Source organism: Solanum tuberosum, unplaced genomic scaffold (genome assembly GCF_000226075.1).
Source record: "Solanum tuberosum cultivar DM 1-3 516 R44 unplaced genomic scaffold, SolTub_3.0 scf00128, whole genome shotgun sequence".
Lineage (NCBI taxonomy): Eukaryota > Viridiplantae > Streptophyta > Magnoliopsida > Solanales > Solanaceae > Solanum > Solanum tuberosum.
Window position 1 is genome coordinate 119,287 of NW_006239053.1, and position 22,056 is coordinate 141,342.

Genomic DNA, 22,056 nt, shown 5'->3' on the forward strand with positions numbered 1-22,056 from the left:
TTTTTTTATTTTTTATTTTTGAAAGTTTTCCTTTATGTGCCAAAACTGTAGTGGTGCTGCAACTTACTTAAGAAGTCAGGATCTTCTTGTGAGAAATAGAGTTGTTGTGGAGAAGGAAAACTCTACTACGAATTCACGCGAAACATGTAAAGAGTTCAGTGTCAGTTGGTTTATTCCAACCTGAAGTAATACCATATGTAGTGCAATCTCAAAACAGAATATCACACAATTATGAATTATAGCATTTTGTATAAGCAGAATATTAATGTCTTCATTAGTTGCTCCACATCTTCATTCATGAGTTCTTTGGAGCACCTCCATCTTGATCAATTGTGTCTCCATCTTGATCAGTTGTCTCTTCATCTTGATCAGTTGTGTCTCCATCTTCATCAGTTGTGTCTTCATCTTGATCATCAGTAGTGTCTCCATCTTGATCAGTCGCGTCTCCATCTAGATCAGTTGTCTCCATCTTGAACAGTAGTGTCCCCATCTTGATCAGTTGTCTCTCCATATTAATCAGTTCTATCTCCATTTTGAACAGTTCTATCTTCATCTCCATCAGTTCTGTCTTAGGAACCTCTTCATTAGCATCTCCACCTTGATGAGCATTTTCTCTATTATCCCCTAAATCTTGTTCATTAGCATCTCCATCTTGATCATTAGGAGCCTGCTCATTAGCATCTCCATCTTGATTGGCATTTTGCCCATTAGCGCCTAAATCTTGATCAGCATTTTCCTCATTACATAATCTAAGCCTGTCCCTGCCACAAAATACTCATTTGTATCAATTCTGCCGCTTCTCAATTTGCATATTTGTAATTAGAAACTTACAATTTCATAAGGAATATTCCTTCCCTAACACACATGATCTGTGGGGTAGCTGCAATCTGGAGAAATAAAAAAAATCAGTATTTTTAAAAAAAAGAAAGCAACAAGATTTTCTTGTTCATGAAAACAAAATGTTCTTTAATATTAGTATCTTACAAATTTCCACCCGAGATTCGTTCTACATCGGCCACAGTTAGCACTGGCTACGGTAGTTCCAAATAGTGATTGAACTTCGGTAATTCCATTGTAATTTACTTTGTCTAGTAAAAGAACATTAAACCTGCATATAAAGGTTTGTAACATATGCAATATATATATATGTAATATCAAATTGCATGAAATCATGAGACTTACACCCTCTTAAAGATCCCTCCAGGCAATGTCCGCAAAATGTACTTGATTCCATGCTTAATTTCGTTCTGTGCTTAGTCAAGAATTATAACAGAGTTCTCAATTTCATGATTAAGCATTGAATCTAAAATATTGAAATCAGTACCAAATCCATCAATAATTCAAGAAGAAGAGTGAGAATCCATACAATACTAATGTAATCCTCGACGAATGCAACTCGAGTTCCGCAGAAACGGCAAAGCACGCAAGACATTCTTCCACAACAAAATTGAATTGAAGACAAATATTGATATAGAATAGAAAGGGAATGAGAAGAGAGTGTTGATATATATATATATAGAAAGGTCACTTCTTGATTCTTGAATTTACCGTTAATTCAAAAAGGAGGGAAATTTGAAATTGCTTCACATTGAACAAATTTTCCACCTTTATTAGGAAGAAAAATAATTATTTTTTTTTAATTTGCCCCATAAGAAGATTAAGTCATATTGACATTTTATTTTCCATTCTTACACATCTGCACAGACTTAAAGATTGTTTAGAGAATAAAATATCAATTTTTTTCCCTTTGTATCTTAATAATGTTATTGTTGTGTGAATTTCAATGGTTAAAAAATAAATAAACTTTTTTTTCCTTAATGCATACTAATTGAACTTTTTTTAAAAAAAGTGTCTAGTACTCTGAACTATTTTATTTTAATATAATATGAGCACTGACACTTATGTTAGCATATACTATAACAGTTTCCTAAAAAACCCATTCCTTAGAAAAAGGGGAGAAAACAGATGACCACTGGCATTCACATTCCTGTGTGGCTTTCAAAAATTAGTAATCCAGTAGTAACTTATACTCAAATGCTTGAAAGATGACTTGTATCAAGAAATTTAAAACAAACTAAGCACCATATACAGTCTCAAATTGGTTTATTCAACCTCAAGTAATTCAATATGTAGTAGTGTAATCTCAAAACAGAAATGGAAAACAGAATATCACACAATTATGAATTATTGCATTTTGTATAAGCAGAATATCAGCATGAGTCCGCTATCAATGTCTGCATTTTCATCAATATTATTTATTCCATCAGCCACTTGATCTATATCTTTGGTCGTTTCATTGGCGAGCCTCCATCTTGACCAACATTTTGTACATTACCACCTCCATCTTGACCAACATTTTGCTCATTACCGCCTCCATCTTGACCAACATTTAGCTCATTACTGCCTCCATGTTGATCAGTATTTTGCTCATTACGACCTCCATCTTGACCAACGTTTAGCTCATTACTGCCTCCATGTTCATCAGCATTTTTCTCATTACCGACTCCATCTTGACCAACATTTAGCTCATTACTGCTTCCATGTTTATCAGCATTTTTCTCATTACCGCCTCCATGTTGATCAGCATTTTGCTCATTACCCCCTCCTACAACTTGATCAACAGTATGGTCAGTTCCTAGATAAGCATTCAGCCTGATAAGATGCATCATGTAATCAGGAATATCGTCATCATAATCTTCATCTGAGCCTCCATCTTGACCAACATTTTGCTCATTACTGCTTCCATGTTCATTAGTATTTGGCTCTTTACCGCCTCCATCTTGACCAACATTTTGCTCATTACCCCCTCCTACAACTTGATCAACAGTATGGTCAGTTCCTAGATAAGCATTCAGCCTGATAAGATGCATCATGTAATCAGGAATATCGTCATCATAATCTTCATCTGAGCCTCCATCTTGATCTGCATTTTCGTCATTAGCTTGGAAAAATTGGTTCTCAGGAATTAAACGAACCAACGGTAGATGATTCGAATAAGTAAGCTTGTCCCTGCCACAGAATACTCATTTGTATTAACCCTTATAAGTCATAATGCTTATGTGTAAGTGTAATTAGAAACTTACAATCTCATACAGAATCTTCCTTCTTTAATATACACGTTCTCTCGGGGGACTCCAGTCTGGAGAAATAAAAAATTCAGTATTTTTTTTAAAGAAAAGCAACAAAATGTTCTTGTTGATGATCTTTAATATCAGTATCTTACAATCATCCACCCGATCATCTTTTCACATTTGCTACAGTAAGTTTTGGCTGTGCTAGTTATACATTCTGTTTGACTATAAATCACGTTGTTTTGTACACGAACATTAAACCTGCATATATAAATGAGCATTAGACCGCAGAAAAAAGTATATACATATCTCAAGTTGCTGATACTTACACCCAATTAAAGAGCCCTAGTTCTTCTGATTGACTCTGCAAAATGTACAAGACAAGAAAATGAACTATAACAGAGTAGTGCTTAATTAATCAGAATTCATGATACGAAATATTGAAATCATTAGCAATTTCATGAAATAATTCTTCCTAAACAAAGAAATTATATTTGAATCGTTACCAGCCGAACATAATCTTTGAACCATGCAATATGCGCTCTGCACCGAACATTAGGACAGTGGATGCTACTATTAGAAGGGAGCGCATGAGTGTTGTGATCAAGGAGACTGTATCTAAACATTGTTGAATGAAGAAGCAGCAACTCAGAGACGAAAAATGCAGAAGAATGAATTTTATGGAAATGACAAGAGAGAATATTGATATATATATAGAAAAGTCACTTCTTGATTCTTGAATTTACAGTTAATTCTCAATCCATTTTCCCTCCAAAACTATTTTCTTTTTAATTTCTGACAAATTCATATTTTATTTTGATCAAAACTGTATAGAGGATAAAAAACCAATTATGTTTCCTTTTCTTAATCTCAAATTTCAACCCGTCTTGAGACTCTTTATTTGCATTGATTTAATATATATTCCTATATTGAAAGTATAAATTACTATCTATTTTATATTTTTTAAGATTTATCTATTTATTTGTAACTTTAAAAAAAAAAAATTGTTGAGTTGATATTCAAATTGTGGTTATAAAATTTAAATAACAATATATTAAAATTATTGAGATTTAGTGGGTCAAATTGAGCGGGTCAAGACCCAACCCATTTGAGTCCAAAGTAAACCACACCGCATAACATTTTTTAACATTTTCAATCCGCTCCGCCATTCCTCACATAAACCTGTCCCGCATATACCTGTCCTGCTTAATTATTCTCATTTGTCTAAATCATGTAATCATAACTTGCCTCAAATTTCAATATCTCAGTTCATTTTTTTCCCTATCCATGCCGTTGTTAATATAGTTATTGTTCTTAGATATATATATATATATATATATATATATATATGATTAAATATTTAATTAAGCAATAAATTTAATTAAATAGTCATATTTTATTTACTAAAGACAGGATTAGAAGTCTAACAATTGCATTTTAAATATATACCTGTAGCATACTCATCTAACATGGACTTTCGGACTTGGGATAATATGAGCACTGGCACTTAAGATAGCGTCATCCACAAACTAAAGTTGAGTAGCAAAATCTAAGGAAATATCAGTAGTCGATTATACTCAAATGCTTGAAAGATGACTTGTATCAAGAAATTACAAACAAACTAAGTACCATATACAGAATGGTACTCTCAAATTGGTTTATGCCAACCTGAAGTAATACCATATGTAGTACAATCTCAAACAGAAATGGAAAACAGAATATCACACAATTATGAATTATTGTATTTTGTATAAGCAGAATATCAATGTCTTCATTTCATCATTAGTTGGTCCATCACCCAGTTGGTCTACATCTTCATTCAGTTCGTTGGAGCGCCTCCGTTTCGATCATGATTCTGTTCATTACCGCCACCATCTTGATCAGTTGTGTCTCCATCTTGATGAGTTGTCTCCATCTTGATAAGTAGCTTCTTGATCAGTACCACCTCTATCATTAGCCTCTTGATCAGTTCTTCCTTCATCTTGATCAGTTGTCTCTCCATCTTGATCATCTGTCTCTCCATCTTGATCAGTTCTGTCTTCATCTTGATCAGTAGCGTTTCTGAATCTTGTTCATTACCATCTCCATCTTGATCAGGATTTTGCTCATTAGCTCCTAAAGCTTGTTCATTAGCATCTCCATCTTGATCAGTTGTGTCTCCATCTTGATCAGTTGTCTTCATCTTGATCAGTTGTCTCTCCGTCTTAATCAGTTGTGCCTTCATCTTGATCAGTTCTGTCTTCACCTTGATCAGTAGCGGTACTAAGTCTTGTTCATTAGGAACCTGTTCATTACTATCTCCATCTTGTTCAGGATTTTGCTCATTAGCGCCTAAATCTTGTTCATTAGCATCTCCATCTTGATCAGTTGTGTCTCCATCTTGATCAATTGTCTCCATCACGATCAGTAGTGTCTCGATCTGTAGCCTCTTGATCAGTTCTTCCTGCATCTTGATCAGTTGTCTCTCCATCTTGATCAGCTGTGCCTTCATCTTGATCAGTTCTTTCTTCATCTTGATCAGTAGTGTTCCTGAATCTTCTTCATTAGGAACCTGTTCATTACCATCTCCATCTTGATCAGAATTTTGCTCATTAACGCCTAAATCCTGTTCACTAGCATCTCCATCTTGATCAGTATTTTGCTCGTTAGCGCCTAAAACTTGATCATTAGGAACCTGTTCATTAGCACCTCCATCTTGATCAGCATTTTCTCCATTAGCATCTCCATCTTGATCATTAGGAGCCTGTTCAGAATCGCCTCGAGAGAGAAGATCAAGCAATGTTACATCATTCCAGCAAATAAGCTCGTCCCTGCTACAAAATACTCATTTGAATTAACACCCTACAAGTCCAAAATTTGCAAATTTGTAATTAGAAACTTACAATCTCATAATGTTAGCGCCTAAATCTTGTTCATTAGCATCTCCATTTTGATCAGCATTGACGCCTAAATCTTGATCAGCATTAGCGCCTTCATTCGATAAACTAAGCTTGTCCCTGCCACAAAATACTCATTTGTATTAGCCCTTACAAGTCATACCGCATATGTACAGTCTCAATTTGCAAATTTTAATCAGAAACTTACCATTTCATAAAGAATCTTCCTTCTCTAATAAACATGGAAGGTTGGGTGACTGCAATCTGGAGATATCATTAAATCAGTATTAATAAAAAGGAGCAACATTATCGTCTTGTTCATGAAAACAAAATGCTCTGTTAAAGAATGGCAAAAGTCCCACATCGGTGGTTAATGAGATGGGTGGACTCCTTATAAGGCTTGGGCAATCCTCCTCCCTTTGAGCTAGCTTTTGGGGTGTGAGTTAGGCCTAAGACCTAATTTAACATGCTCTATAAGCTATTGATACAAATATCTGTTGAAGAATCTAAAATATTCATTGGAAAAGTAGATGCAGAGAGAGAGAGTGAGAATCCATACAAGAACAGCGGTATCCTCGAAGAGTACAACTCGAGTTCTGAAATCAGCAGGAGCCATTCTTCCACAACAAAATTGAGTTGAAGGCAAATACTGATATAGAATAGAAACGGAATGACAAGAGAGAATGTTGATGTAGAAATGGGAATGAGAAGAGAATACTTATATATATATATATATATAGAAACGCAACGCCACTTCTTGATTCTTTAATTTCCATTAATTCAAAAAGGAGGGAAATTTGAAACTACTTCACATTGAATAAATTAGGAAGAAAAATGAATTTTCTTTTTCTTTTTTTGAATAATTAAGATAGTAATTTCTGGTCTTCTCATCATAAGTAAGTAATATAAGGCTGAAAGATTGAAGTAAATATGATGACTTTTAAAATATTATGGAGTAACTTATAAGATTATTGTGGATGATTCATTAAGCAATATTAATACGACAAAAAATGTAATTTAAAATCTAGTTTGCATACATTGATTGTACTATCTAAATTCTTAATAAAAAAAAATTCATATAAAACTATTAAACTTATACTACTTAATTAGTCATCATAACTATAGTTTGCTATAATTACCACTCGCGACTAACATTAATCATTAATTACGTGGGCTATCTTCAAATTTGTATAATTAGCCACATTTGTATAATTCGCAACTAACAATTCTTCATTTGATTTGCATTTGTATATCATGGTTTATATTTGTATATAACGATGATTTCCTTTGATTTTTTTCAGATTTTTCAGATTTATCACCATATACATTCAATCTTTTTTGTATAACTTTTTAAAGTTTGTATAAACGTGTTAATTTTTGGATTTTGTATAATATAATTTATATAATGTAATTTGTATAATATAAATTGAATAACTATTTAAATTAAGTTCATATGTTTATGTTTGTATCAATTCGATATTTCAAGTTTTATCATATTTGTATAATTTCAGACTTTGTATTACTTAGTTATACAAAACATACGTGAATTATACAAATTATTGTCCTCTCTCGCTCGCCTCTCTCCTCCCTCTCCCAATCTCGCCACTCTCCTCTGTATAATATGTAGTTACGAATCGTAATTAGCAAACTATAGTTATGGAGCATAATTAAGCTATTTTTGAGTGGTTATATGTGAAAGTTCCCGAAAAAAAATATACTTATGGGCTTACATTTATAGAAAAAATTGAAATCCCAAATCATACTTGTTAGAGAATTTAAAACTTGAAACTATAATCTCAACTTACATATCCAAACTTTGATTTGAAATCAATGAGTACATATGGAACAGTAAATTGACACAAGATTGAGGGAGAGATGAACAGGCGAAATTAACTCATGTAAGACATATAAAGACTGAAGTAGTTTCTATAACGAAGGTTTCGTGGTGTAGTTGGTTATCACGTCAGTCTAACACACTGAAGGTCTCCGGTTCGAGTCCGGGCGAAGCCATTTTTTTGATATATTATTTTCTTTGAGTTTTCCTTTTATGTACCAAACTGTACTGATGATATGTACAAAACAGAAATGGAAAACAGAATATCACAGAAATTATGAGTTGTAGCATTTTGTATAAGCAGAACATCAGCATGAGTAGGCTATCATTTTCATCATTAATTGATCTAGACCGCACCTCCATCTTGCTCATTAGTGCCTAAATCTTGATCAGTGTTTTGCTCATTAACGCCTAAATCTTGATCAGTAACGTCTCCCTCTTGATCAATTGTGTCTCCCTCTTGATCAGTAGCGTCTCCCTCTTGATCAGTAACGTCTCCATCTTGATCAGTTGTGTCCCCATCTTGATCAGTTGTCTCCATCTTGATCAGTTCTTCCTTCATCTTGATCAGTTCTGCCCTCGTGTCGACCAGTTCTAGCTCGCTATTGGTCAGTTCTATCTCCATATTGATCAGTAGCGTTCCTAAATCTTGTTCATTAGGAACCTGTTCATTACCATCTCCATCTTGATCAGTTGTCTCCATCTTGATCAGTTGCCTCTTGATCCGTTCTTCCCTCACCTTGATCAGTTCTTTCTTCATCTTGATCAGTTCTAACTCCTTCTTGATCAGTTCTATCTCCTTCTTGCTCAGTAGCATTCGTAAATCTTGTTCATTAGGAACCTGTTCATTCCAGAAACTAAGCCAGTCCCTGCAACAAAATACTCATTTCTATCAACCCCTACAAGTCAGATTGCAAATTTGTAATTAGAAACTTACAATCTCAAAAGGAATGTTCCTTCTCTGAAAAGCATGCTGTGTGGGGTAATCTGGAGAAACAAAAAAATCAACAACATCTTCTTATTGATGAAAACAAAATGCTCTTTAATTAATATTAGTATCTTACAAATTTCCACCCGAGCATTATTCCACATTGGACACAGTGAGTATCAGCTATGATTTTACCAATTTCTGATTCATGATAATTCACGTTCTCTACATTAACCCTGCATATATATAAAGATATGTCAAGTTGCTAAAATCATATGTAATATGAAATTATGAGACTTACAGCCTAGTAAAGATCCCTCCTGGCCACACCTGCAAAATGTACAGGTTCTGTGCTTTGTCAAGTAATATAACAGAGTAGAATCTAAAATATTGAAATCAGTAGCAAATTCATCAAAATTGTTTGGTTTCCAATTCAGAATAAAGTAATTCAAGAAGCATAGAGAGAAAGAGTGAGCATCCGTACAGTAACAAAGAGATCCTCGATGAATGCAACTCGAGTTCTGCACACACGGCAATGGATGGAATCCATTGAGTTGAACACAACTATTGATATAGAATGGGAATGACAAGAGAATATTGATATAGAAATGGAAATGACAAGAGAATGTTGATATATATATATATATATATATATAGAAATGCCACTTCTTGATTCTTGAATTTACTGTTAATTTAAAACGGAGGGAAATTCGAACAATTTATTTTATTTTTCCCGTTAACAAGATTCTTCAATTTACCCTCCAAATCATAATTCATATTTATGCACCGACTTAAATACCCTTGTATTTCTGTTTTGCTTTTGTTTTTTAAAAAAAAGAGCTATTGTATATTAACAAATGTTATTGTTAAGTGAATTTCAATCTCAAAAATCAGAAACTTTGCTCAAAAAAAGATACGCTATGGATGCAATTAAAAGTGACACAGCTAATCCATGGAAAATGATTAATTAGCTCAGCCTATAAAAAATTGGGTTTTCAAATAGACATTTTTATTTGATATATTATAGGGAAAATGCTCAAACTCATATATGTCATTTTCGTTTGAGAAAAGGCTTATTCACATCATTTTTCATTTGAGAAAAAACTCATTCATGTTATTTTTCGTTTGAGAAAAGACTCATTCATGTCACATTTTAGGGAAGGGAAAAGGCTCAAATATGTCATCGAACTTTGACAAAAGGCTCATATTTGTCATCTATTAAAAGTTAGGCTCATCTATACCATTTTCATTTGAGAAAAACCCATCCATGTCATTATTTGTTAACTAAAAATAGTTTCCGTTTGCAAAATCTTTTGTTACATGTGGTCAATAATGATTCGGCCATGCCATTAATTAAATCATTATTTTTAAAAGGGAAACATTCAATATGTCATCAAACTTTGGAGAAAAAAAACTCACTCATTTATGTTATCCGTTACAAGTTTGGCTCAATTATACCATTTCAGTTAACAAATAATGGTAGTTAACACAGATGACTTGCATCAAGAAATTAAAAGATAATTTCTCTCAAGCGTCTTGGTATTGGATCCGCTCTTCTGTTAACATGAACATGAATTAGATCCTATTCGAATTCTTTATTCAATTGCTTTTCTCCAAAATGAAGTAATAACAATATGTAGTGTAATCCAAAAAACAAAAAAAGAAAACAGAATATCACACAGTTATGAATTAATACTTGTATAGTATGAACTCCAGTGATTGTACTCCGTGGAAGTGTATATCTTCATAAATCGTAATAAGCTATGGAGTATGGATGTCTGTATTTTCATCAATAGTTGATTCAAATGTTTGCATTTAGATCAATATTGCCCATTCCCTCAGCGATATCTAAATCTTGATCATTAGCATCTCCATCTTGATCAGCATTTTCCTCATTAGCGCCTCCATCTTGATCATTATCGCCTTCAGAGAGAAAATCAAGCAACGTTACTTCGTTCCAGTAAGTAAGCTCATCCCTGCCACAAAATACTCATTTGAATTAACACAGTACAAGTCATACCACATATATACATGTACAGACAGTCTCAATTTGCAAATTCGTAATTAGAAACTTACAATCTCGTATAGAATCCTTCTCTGAAATTCCTAAACAGTTGGGAGACTGCAATCTGGTGAAATCATAGATTCTGTAATTTAAGAGGGAAAAGGGAAGCACAACAAAATCGTTTTTTAATACTACTAGTATCTTACAAGTTTCCACCCGAGCGTGTTTCTACAATGGACACAGCAAGTCTTGGCTATGGTATTGCCATATACTACTTGAGGTACGTCTTCTGCTACATCAACATTAAACCTGCATATACGGCTCATTAGGCAATAAAGAAGATGTTGAAATTGCATGAGACTTACAATTTATCAAAGAACCCTGCTATCAATAAGTTGTTTTCCTGCAATGTGTACGACACAAGAAAATAAGTCAAGAAATATTACAGAGTACTGAATTACATGTTTAATTAATCAGAATTCATGATACGAATGTCTGTAGTCCACGGAACCACAAATCGATACTATAATAATGCAGAGAGAGTGAGAAATCCTTACAGTCAGAATGTAATCCTCGACGAGTGCAACTCTAGTGCTGCACCTATGACAGTGGATGTAATCAGAAGAAGGCCTTTCATTAGCGCCTAAATTTTGTTCAGTAGTGTCTCCATCTTGATCAGCATTTTGCCCATTAGCATTTCCATCTTGATCAGTTGTGTCTCCATCTTGGTCAGTATCGTCTCCATCTTGATCAGTAGCGTCTCCATCTTGAACAGCATTTTTCTCATTTGCATCTGTATCTTGATCTGCATTTTCCTCATTAGCGCCTAAATCTTGTTCCTCGTTAAAACGAAGTAACGGTACATCATTCGACCAAGTAAGCTTGTACCTGCCACACTCATTTGTATTAAACCTTACAAGTCATACAGCTAACAAATTGCAAATTTGTAATTAGAAACTTACAAATTCATAAAGAATCTTCCTTCTCTGACATACATCTCCGGTTGATGGATTGCAATCTGGAGAAATAAAAAAGTTCAGTATTTTTAAAAAAGCAACAAAATCTTCTTGTTGATGAGCTCTTAAATATTAGTATCTTACAAATTTCCACCCGAGCATAGTTCCACATTGGGTACTTCCATTTAGTGTTTCATGATTATTCACATCGTCTGATACTTCAACATTGAACCTGCATATATGCAGAAAAAAAGTGTTGGCAAATAACAAATCTCAAGTTGCTGAAATGTCGAATTGCATGAAATCATGATACTTACACTCTATTAAAGATCCCTCCTGACTCAACCTGCAAAGCATACAAGAAATATAATAAGTTGGTTCTGAGTTTAGTCAAGAAATATAACAGAGTAGTGATTAATTCATGAATTATGATACAAATAGCAGTAGAAATTAAGGGATTGAATCATACATATAGTTATTTTCTAAACGAATAGAACCATTGAAGTATTAAAGAAAATGTCTGTAGTCCACAGAACCACAAATCGATACTATAATGCAGAGAGAGTGAGAAACCCTTACAGGAACGAGAGTGCAATGGATGTAATCAGAAGGAGGTCTTTCAACTAAATTGTTTCTTGTCATAAATTGTTGAATCAAGAACCACATCCTAATAGACATGATTCACCTATTACAGAATAAAGAACAAAGTGTAAGACAAATATCAAAGCTGCAAAAAACAATGGAATGAACAGACTAACAACTCACCAAATAACAGGGACAAAAGAGTTGGTGATCAATGAGAATCAAGAAAAACAAAAATGGGTGAAAGTTATAACAGAGGAGAATTGCTCAAAACTGAAATTCTTGATTCTTGAATACTACCAGTTGAGAAGAGCTCTGTTTTGAAATCGCTCTGAAAATTTTCTATTTTTCCCCTTACGAAGATTGGGAGGAAATAATCAAGCCAAACAGGACTACAGGATTTATATTAGTTTTTAGGCGTTTTAGGCAGCGATCAGCAATTGTTGGACATACAGCAACTCGTCCCTCTTGAATTCACTTGGACTAGCTTCTTATTAGAATGCATGCGTCCACCAGTTATCACTGGACCAGGTCTCTCGACAAAATAATAATGCGGAAAACAAATAACTTAAATAAACCAAGCATAATGATTTTACGTGGAACCTCCTCGCTCAAGGGAGATGAAAACCACGACCTGTAATCACAAGATTTCAACTCAAACTCCATTTCACTCAAAACGGAGCAAATCTTCAGATTACAAACTCTTGTAACTTAGGAATTAAAACTCTTTAATCCCTTCCCCCTTACTATAGCAACTCTACTAAAAGCAAAATAACTAAACCAACTACCTTTAGTCGATCTAGACTTCAAGAACCCAACAAGGCTAACTCTAGCCACCAACTCAGATCTCGAAGATAAGAACATAAACAAGCAGCAATTTTGCTGCACTCACACATCAACTAACTCTAGTTGACACTCCTAGGCAACTCTACCCAAGAGAACATCAAAACAATTATGTAAAAAGGCTGGACTAAAACATAGATCATTCGACTAACTAACTCCAGTTAATCCGACTCAACCTAAAGACTTAGACAAGCAACCAATCTACTATTTCCTCCGTTTAAAAAAAATGGCCTAATTTCCTTTTTAGTCTTTAAAAAAGAATGATCCCTTTCTTTTTTTGGCAACACTTTAACTTCAAATTTTCACGTGGCATGTTTAAGGCCACAAGATTTAAGGACATTTTGGTACATTTGACAAAACTTTAATTTAGAACCACAAGATTAAAAAATCTTCTTTCTTTTCTTAAACTCCGTTACAAGTCAAAATAGGTTTTTTTTTTAAATGGAGGGAATATCTCTTATAACTTAGAAGTAGTTTACAAAATAAGAACACAAGACACAAAGCTCAAAATACAACAAAGGCGCTTTAGCACTCCATCGGGTTCCTTGTTGAGTATGAGCAGTGTTCTTACTTAAAGATGATTTTTTCTTTGTAAGCTTATGAATTTTCAGAATTCAAAACTTTGTTTGCCAAAACTTGGAATTGTCTTTGGAGAAGATAATATTATCAATTGGACACAAACCCTTAGGACCAAGCCATTGCCTGAGCCTACTGCTATGAAAAGACATGACCAGTCACAATAGAGTTGGCAGTTGTGGCAGCTTTTAGACAGGGTTTTTTTTTTGTCTTTTTCACGTAAGCAGTCTTTCCTTGACCAGGTCTCTTGTTAGATCCGGAAGTTTGTCAGATCATCAAAACTTCAAATCAGCTTAAAATAACACTTTTCCATTTCCACAGTTTGAAACATGTCTGTTATAAGCGTCTTCAGTTGGACAAGTAATCAAGGTGTAGTTGGTTATCACGTCAGTCTAAAACATAGAGTAGTTAAAGTTTGAGGATCATTTCTTAGCCAAACAAGCCAAGGCTGAATCCTCAAATGTGATTGCTTCGTCCACTATATATAAGAACAACGATTGTGCACTGGCACTTTAGTTAGATATACTAGTAGCATTTACTATTAAACAAAATCTAAGGAAATAAGTAATCCATTATAAACCTTTAACCAATCGATTATACTCAAATGCTTGTATCAAGAAATTAAAAACTGAGCAGCATATAGAGAACGGTAGTACCTGAGCTCAAACATGTAAAAAGTTCAGTGTCAATTGGGTTATTCCAACCTGAAGTAATAATATATAGTGCAATCTCAAAACAGAAACGGAAAACAGAATATTACACAATTATGAATTATAGCATTTTGTATAAGCAGAATATCAGAATGAGTAGGCTATCAATGTCTGCATTTTCTTCAATATTATCTATATTCCATCAGCCACTTGATCTATTTCTTCCTTCTTTTCATTGGGGGGCCTCCATCTTGATCATGATTCTGTTCATTAGCGCCTCCCTCTTGATCAACATTTTGCTCATTAGCACCTCCATCTTGATCAACATTTTGCTCATTAGCGCCTCCATCTTGATCAACATTTTGCCCATTAGCACCTCCATCTTGTTCAACATTTTGCTCATTAGCGCCTCCATCTTGATCAAGCAACGTTACATCATTCCAGAAACTTCTCATTAGCGCCTCCATCTTGATCATGATTCTGTTCTTCATCTGTATCTCCATCTTGATCAGTATTTTGTTCTTCATCTGTACCTCCATCTTGATCAGTATTTTGTTCTTCATCTGTGCCTCCATCTTGCTCAGTATTCTGTTCTTCATCTGTACCTCCATCTTGATCAGTATTTTGTTCTTCATCTGTACCTCCATCTTGATCAGTATTTTGTTCTTCATCTGTACCTCCATCTTGATCAGTATTTTGTTCTTCATCTGTACCTCCATCTTGATCAGTATTTTGTTCTTCATCTGTACCTCCATCTTGATCAGTATTTTGTTCTTCATCTGTACCTCCATCTTGATCAGTATTCTGTTCTTCATCTGTACCTCCATCTTGATCATTAGGAACCTGTTCATTATCGCCTCCAAAGGGAAAATTAGGTAACGTTTCATCGTTCCAGAAACTAAGCTCCTTCCTGCCACAAAATACGCATTTGAATGAACACCTTACAAGTCAAACCACATCTATATACATGTACAGACGTCTCAATCTGAAAATTCGTAATTAGAAACTTACAATATCATATAGAATCCTCCTACTCTATGACTCCTAGACGGTTGGGAGGCTGCAATCTGGAGAAATCATAAATTCTGTAATTTAAGAGGGGAAAAAAGCAACAAAATCGTCTTGTTATCATGAAACTCAAATGATCTTTAATATTACTAGTATCTTACAAGTTTCCACCCGAGCAGGGTTTTACATTGAACACAGTAAGTCTCGGCTAGGTTCATGCCATCTGTTACTGGATGATATCGCTCATCCTCTGTTACTTCAACATTAAGCCTGCATATATGGCTCATTAGGCAATAAATAAAATCTTAAGATGTTGAAATTGCACGAGACTTACACTTCAGTAAAGAACTTTGCATTCACTAAGTCGTCTACCTGCAATGTTTACAACACAAGAAATAAATTGATTCTGAGCTTAGTCAAGAAATATAACAGAGTAGTGCTGAATTCATGATACAAATATAGCAGGGATCGAATGATACATATTGTCATCAAAAGATACCACATACTGATTGAATAGAACAATAAGTCGGTTCTATTTGTGTTTTTTTTTCTAAACGTATAGAACAATTCAGAAGAAATTAATTGAAAATTTGGACTATTAAAGAACCACAAATCAATAGCAAGAAATCATACAGAGAGAGAAATCCTTACAGAGTGATTGTAATCCTGAACGAGTGCAACTTGAGTTCCGCAGGTACGACAGTGGAAGTATTCAGGCATGTTTCACCTATTACAGAATAAAGAACAAAATGTAAGAGAAATAGAAAAGCTGGAAAAATCAATGGAAAGAAGAGACTAACTTATCACCAGGGAGAAAAGAGTTGGTTGATCAATGAGAATCCAAGAAAACAAATAATGGGTGGGAATTATAACAGAAAATCAGTTCTTGATTCTTGAATACTACTAATTGAGAAGAGCTCTGTTTTGAAATGGCTTCACCAGCTCTGAAAATTTTTAAACCTTTTACTAGGGATAAACTGAAGATTTTACAGTTTATCCTTTCTTTTTTTTTCTACCTCCAAAAGTATTTTCTTGTGTGAATTTCAATGGTAAAAACTTATCAGAGTAAATATACTGGTGCTGCAACTTACTTAAGAAGTCAGGATCCTCTTGTTGAGACTTGAGAGGCTGACATCTTCAGAAATAGACTTGCAGTGGTAAAATTCACGCAAACAGGATTTGTATAAGCTTTTAGGTAGCGATAAGGCAACAACAAACGAATGGTCATCCCTCTTTAATTCATTTGGACAAGATTCTCCATTCCGCAGTTTGAAACATGTCTGTATTTACAACCTAATTTTTATTTCTATTTTTCCTAATAGACATTTCACACCTATTACAGAATTAAAAAATCTGCTTAGAAAATTTTCTAACCCTTTACAAGGGATAAAAAAAATCTATTATTATTTTTCCCCTTACGAAGATTGAGAGGAAACAATCCACAAACCCGGTTAGGGATTAAATTCCTTAAGTGAGTTTTCCTTTATGTGCCAAACTGTACTTGTGCTGCAGGATCCTTTTGTTGAGACTTGCTGTGGTGAAGGAAAACTCTACTACAAATTCATGCTTTTCAAACCTACAGTATTTGTATTAGTTTTTAGGCAGCGATAAACTTCATGCTGTCAATCAGCAATTGTTGAACATACAGCAACTCATCCCTCTTGAGTTCATTTTGACTAACTTCTCCATTTCCACAGTTTGAAACATATCTGTTATTAGCTCCTTCAGTTGGACAAGAAATCAAGGTGTAGTTAAAGTTTGAGGATCATTTCTTAGCCAAAGCTGAATCCTCAAATGTGATTGCTTCGTCCACTATATATAAGAACAACAATTGTGCACTGGCACTTTAGTTAGATATACTAGTAGCATTTACTATTAAGCAAAATCTAAGGAAATAAGTAATCCATTAGTAACTTTTAACCAGTCGATTATACTCAAATGCTTGACAGATGACTTGTATCAAGAAATTAAAAACTAAGCAGCATAAAGAGAACGGTAGAACCTGAGCTCAAACATGTAAAAAGTTCAGTGTCAATTGGTTTATTCCAACCTGAAGTAATAATATGTAGTGCAATCTCAAAACAGAATATCACACAATTATGAATTATAGCATTTTGTATAAGCAGAATATCAGAATGAGTAGGCTATCAATAGTCTGCATTTTCATCAATATTATCTATTCCATCAGCCAGTTGATTTATATCTTCGGTCGTTTCATTGGCCGGCCTCCATCTTGATCATGATTCTGTCCATTAGCGCCTCCATGTTGATCAACATTTTGCTCATTAGCGCCTCCATCTTGATCAACATTTTGCTCATTAGCGCCTCCATCTTGATCAACATTTTGCTCATTAGCGCCTCCATCTTGATCAACATTTTGCTCATTAGCGCCTCCATCTTGATCAACATTTTGCTCATTAGCGCCTCCATCTTGATCAACATTTTGCTCATTAGCGCCTCCATCTTGATCAACATTTTGCTCATTAGCGCCTCCATCTTGATCAACATTTTGCTCATTAGCACCTCCATCTTGATCAACATTTTGCTCATTAGCACCTCCATCTTGATCAACATTTTGCTCATTAGCGCCTCCATCTTGATCAGCATTTTGCTCATTAGCGCCTCCATCTTGATCAGCATTTTGCTCATTAGCGCCTCCATCTTGATCAGCATTTTGCTCATTAGCGCCTCCATCTTGATCAGCATTTTGCTCATTAGCGCCTCCATCTTGATCAGCATTTTGCTCATTAGCGCCTCCATCTTGATCAGCATTTTGCTCATTAGCGCCTCCATCTTGATCAACATTTTGCTCATTAGCGCCTCCATCTTGATCAGCATTTTGCTCATTAGCGCCTCCATCTTGATCAACATTTTGCTCATTAGCACCTCCACCTTGATCAACATTTTGCTCATTAGCGCCTCCACCTTGATCAACATTTTGCGCATTAGCGCCTCCACCTTGATCAACATTTTGCTCATTAGCGCCTCCATTTTGATCATGCAACGTTACATCATTCCAGAAACTAACTGCCTTCCTGCCACAAAATACTCATTTGAATTAACACCTTACAAGTCATACCACATATAATCCTGTGCAGACGGTCTCAATCTGCAAATTCGTGATTAGAAACTTACAATCTCATATAGAATCCTCCTGCTCTATGACTCCTAGACGGTTGGGAGGCTGCAATCTGGAGAAATCATAAATTCTGTAATTCAAGAGGGAAAAAAAAAGAACAACAAAATCTTCTTGTTATCATGAAACTCAATGATCTTTAATATTACTAGTATCTTACAAGTTTCCATCCGAGTGGGATGCTACACTTGACACAGTAAGTCTTGGCTAGGGTCATGCCATCTACTAGAATATATTGCTCGTTCTGTGCTTCTTCAACATTAAACCTGCATATATGGCTCATTAGGCAATAAATAAAATCTCGAGATGTTGAAATTGCACGAGACTTACACTTCAGTAAAGAACCCTGCATTCACTAAGTCATCTACCTGCAATATTTATAACACAAAAAAATAAGTTGATTCTGAGCTTAGTCAAGAAATATAACAAGTGGTACTGAATTCATGATACAACTAGCTGTAGAAATTAAGGGATTGAATCATACAGATTGTCATCAAAAGATACCATATACTGATCGAATATAACAATAAGTTGGTTATATTTGTTTTTTCTTTATAAGCGAATAGAACAATTCAGAAGAAATTAATCGAAAATTTGGAGTATCAAAGAACCACAAATCGATAGCAAGAAATCATACAGAGTAGAAATCCTTACAGTGTGATCGTAATCCATAACGAGTGCAACTCGAGTTCCGCAGCTACGACAGTGGAAGTAATCAGAAGACATGTTTCACCTAATACAGAAAAAAGAACAAAATGTAAGAGAAATATAAAAGCTGGAAAAATCAGTGGAAAGAAGAGACTAACTTCTCACCAGGGAGAAAAGAGTTGGTAGATCAATGAGAATCCAATAAAACAAAAAATGGGTGAAAATTATAACAGAAAAATCAGTTCTTGATTCTTGAATACTACTAATTGAGAAGAGCTCTGTTTTGAAATGGCTTCACCAGCTCTGTTTTATAATCGCTCTGAAAAGAGTTGATTGATCAATGAGAATCTACTAATTGAGAAGAGCTCTGTTTTGAAATGGCTTCACCAGCTCTGTTTTATAATCGCTCTGAAAAGAGTTGATTGATCAATGAGAATCTACTAATTGAGAAGAGCTCTGTATACAACTAATTGAGAAGAGTTCTGTTTTGAAATGGCCTCACCAGCTCTGTTTTATAATCGCTCTGAAAATTTTCTAACCTTTTACTAGGGATAAAAAAAATTATTTATTATTTTTCCCCTTATGAAGATTTTACAGTTTATCCTTTCTTTTTCTTTTTTTTTTTAGACTATTTTCTTGTGTGAATTTCAATGGTAAAAACTTATCAGAGTAGTTACGCAGAATGATAGATGCCTGACATATTATTTAATTATGATTTCTTGTGTGAATTTCAATGGTAAAAACTTATCAGAGTATATATACTGGTGCTGCAACTTAATTAAGAAGTCAGGATCTCTTGTTGAAACTTGAGAGGCTGACATCTTCAGAAATAGACTTGCTGTGGTGAAGGATAACTCTATACAAATTCACGCAAAGAGGATTTGTTGTGAACAAGAGGAGTCAAGTTGCAGACCTGGATGACATGGGGGGTGCCACGGAGAATAATCACATGGATATGCCACATAAGAGCTCTAGAAGAGTAATTCCTCCTAAAAGACTTGGCGATTACGTTTGGAAGAGTGGGAGGTCACGTGACAAAGGACAGAGTTTGCTGCAACAAAATGTATAAACAGAACAAGTACTGGGCATAATGGGGCAAGCAAAATCATGATGGATCTTTCTGTTATCTCATCTCCTTCTTCACTCTATCTTCTCATCCCATTTCTTTTATTTATCTATCTATCACTAGTTATTTCTTCTTGTATTTCAAATTGCCTTAAATATAGTTTATCAAGTATTGTTGTTGTTTACAGAAGTTGTAGTTGGTTCAGTTTATCAATACAAAGGTGTCTTTGAGAACTATTGTTAGTGTTCATTAGTAATCTCTTTGTTACAGGATTTGTATAAGATTTTAGGCAGTTTAGGCAGCAGTAAGGCAACAACAAACGAATAGTCATCCCTCTTGAATTCATTTGGACTAGATTCTCCATTCCGCAGTTTGAAACATATCTGTATTTACAACCTATATGGACTGATTAGTTGGTTATCACGTCAGTCTAACGCACTGAGTTGTTAAATTTTGAGGATCATTTCTTAGCCAAACAAGACAGAATCCTCAAATATGACTGTTTGGGTCAGTATAATATACAAGAACAATAATTGTGCATATCTACATTGCAATAGCCTCCTGACAAAAGGAATTGTACAAATTTCAGAAGGTTACATATTTGCAATATTTTAGACAGCAGACTACAGAAACCTGTAGTATAATGTGAGCACTGGCACTTTATTTAAATATTCTAGTACCATTTACTATAAAAAAAAATTCTAAGGAAGTAAGTAATCCAGTATTAATTTTTAACCGGTCGGTTATACTCAAATGCTTGACAGATGACTTGTATCAAGAAATTAAAAACTAAGCAGCATATAGAGCACGGTATAGTACCCGAGCTCAAACATGTAAACAGTTCAGTGTCAATTGGTTTATTCCAACTTGAAGTAATAATAGGTACTGCAATCTCAAAACAAAAATGGAAAACAGAATATTACACAACTATGGATTATAGCACTTTGTATAAGCAGAATATCAGCATGAGTAGGCTATCAATGTCTGCACGTTCATCATTAGTTGATCCTGATCCAGTTGGTCTACATCTTCATTCAATCATTGGAGCGCCTCCATCATGATCGTGATTCTGTTCATTACGCCTCCATCTTGATAAGCAATTTTGAAAGATTTGTATCAAGACATTTAAAACACTGTGCTGATTAGCGCCCACATCTTGTCATTTGCCTTTCCAGCTAGATCAACATTTTGCCCATTAGCTCCCAAATCTTGATCACCATTTTGCTCATTTGGGCCTGCGTTCCATAAACTAAGCGTATCCCTGCCACAGAGTACTCATTTGTGTTAACCCTTACAAGTCATACTGACTACGTGTACAGACAGTCTCAATTTGCAAATTTGTAATTAGCAACTTACAATATCATACAGAATCTTCCTTCTCTAATAAACCTGTCCGGTTGGGGGACTGTAATCTGGAGAACTTGTTGACACCCAATACAAACTAATCATTGAGCTTCTTGAAATAATTAGTTATTGTAAAGTTCAAGATATTTTCTAAGTATTTGAAGTAATTTTGGTCGCTTTTACAATTTTTGATAATAAATATGCTTTTTTTTTAATTTTTATTTTATAAATATTCAAAAATGGTCTCAAAAAGATTTTAGTTTTACGTAAAAATACTTTATCAAATTAATTTTGTCTAAATTAGTAGTTTATATTTTGAGTCATTAGTTCATTAGGCTAATTATTTTATTTCGTTAAAAATTAAGAAGCTCGTTAATTAGTTATATTTATTCATTTTCATTTAAGCTCTAGCCGAATTAATTGATTACCTCAATTTGGGTTGAGTTGTATAACTTAATGGGCTAGATTCCAGTGGCCATTTTTGCAAGACCCATTTTTTGGGCCTTTTTCTTTTCTTCCAGCCCACTTCTTTT

At 34.4% G+C, this 22,056-nt stretch overlaps 1 protein-coding gene and 1 non-coding gene across 2 annotated transcripts; one reads left to right on the plus strand and one right to left on the minus strand.

Moving 5' to 3' along the window:
- The first annotated feature begins 7,883 nt into the window (after positions 1 to 7,883).
- TRNAV-AAC (transfer RNA valine (anticodon AAC)) lies at positions 7,884 to 7,957 on the plus strand. The gene has a single exon. It is a non-coding gene; the product is annotated as a tRNA-Val (tRNA).
- A 9,569-nt stretch (positions 7,958 to 17,526) lies between these two features.
- Positions 17,527 to 18,635, minus strand: LOC107061257 (uncharacterized protein DDB_G0290685-like). Its single transcript, XM_015310188.1, has 3 exons — positions 18,615 to 18,635; positions 18,465 to 18,520; positions 17,527 to 18,364 (listed from the first exon to the last, which is right to left on the minus strand). Exons 1-3 carry the CDS (start codon positions 18,633 to 18,635, stop codon positions 17,527 to 17,529), a joined length of 915 nt encoding a protein of 304 aa, XP_015165674.1.
- Positions 18,636 to 22,056: the final 3,421 nt, after the last annotated feature.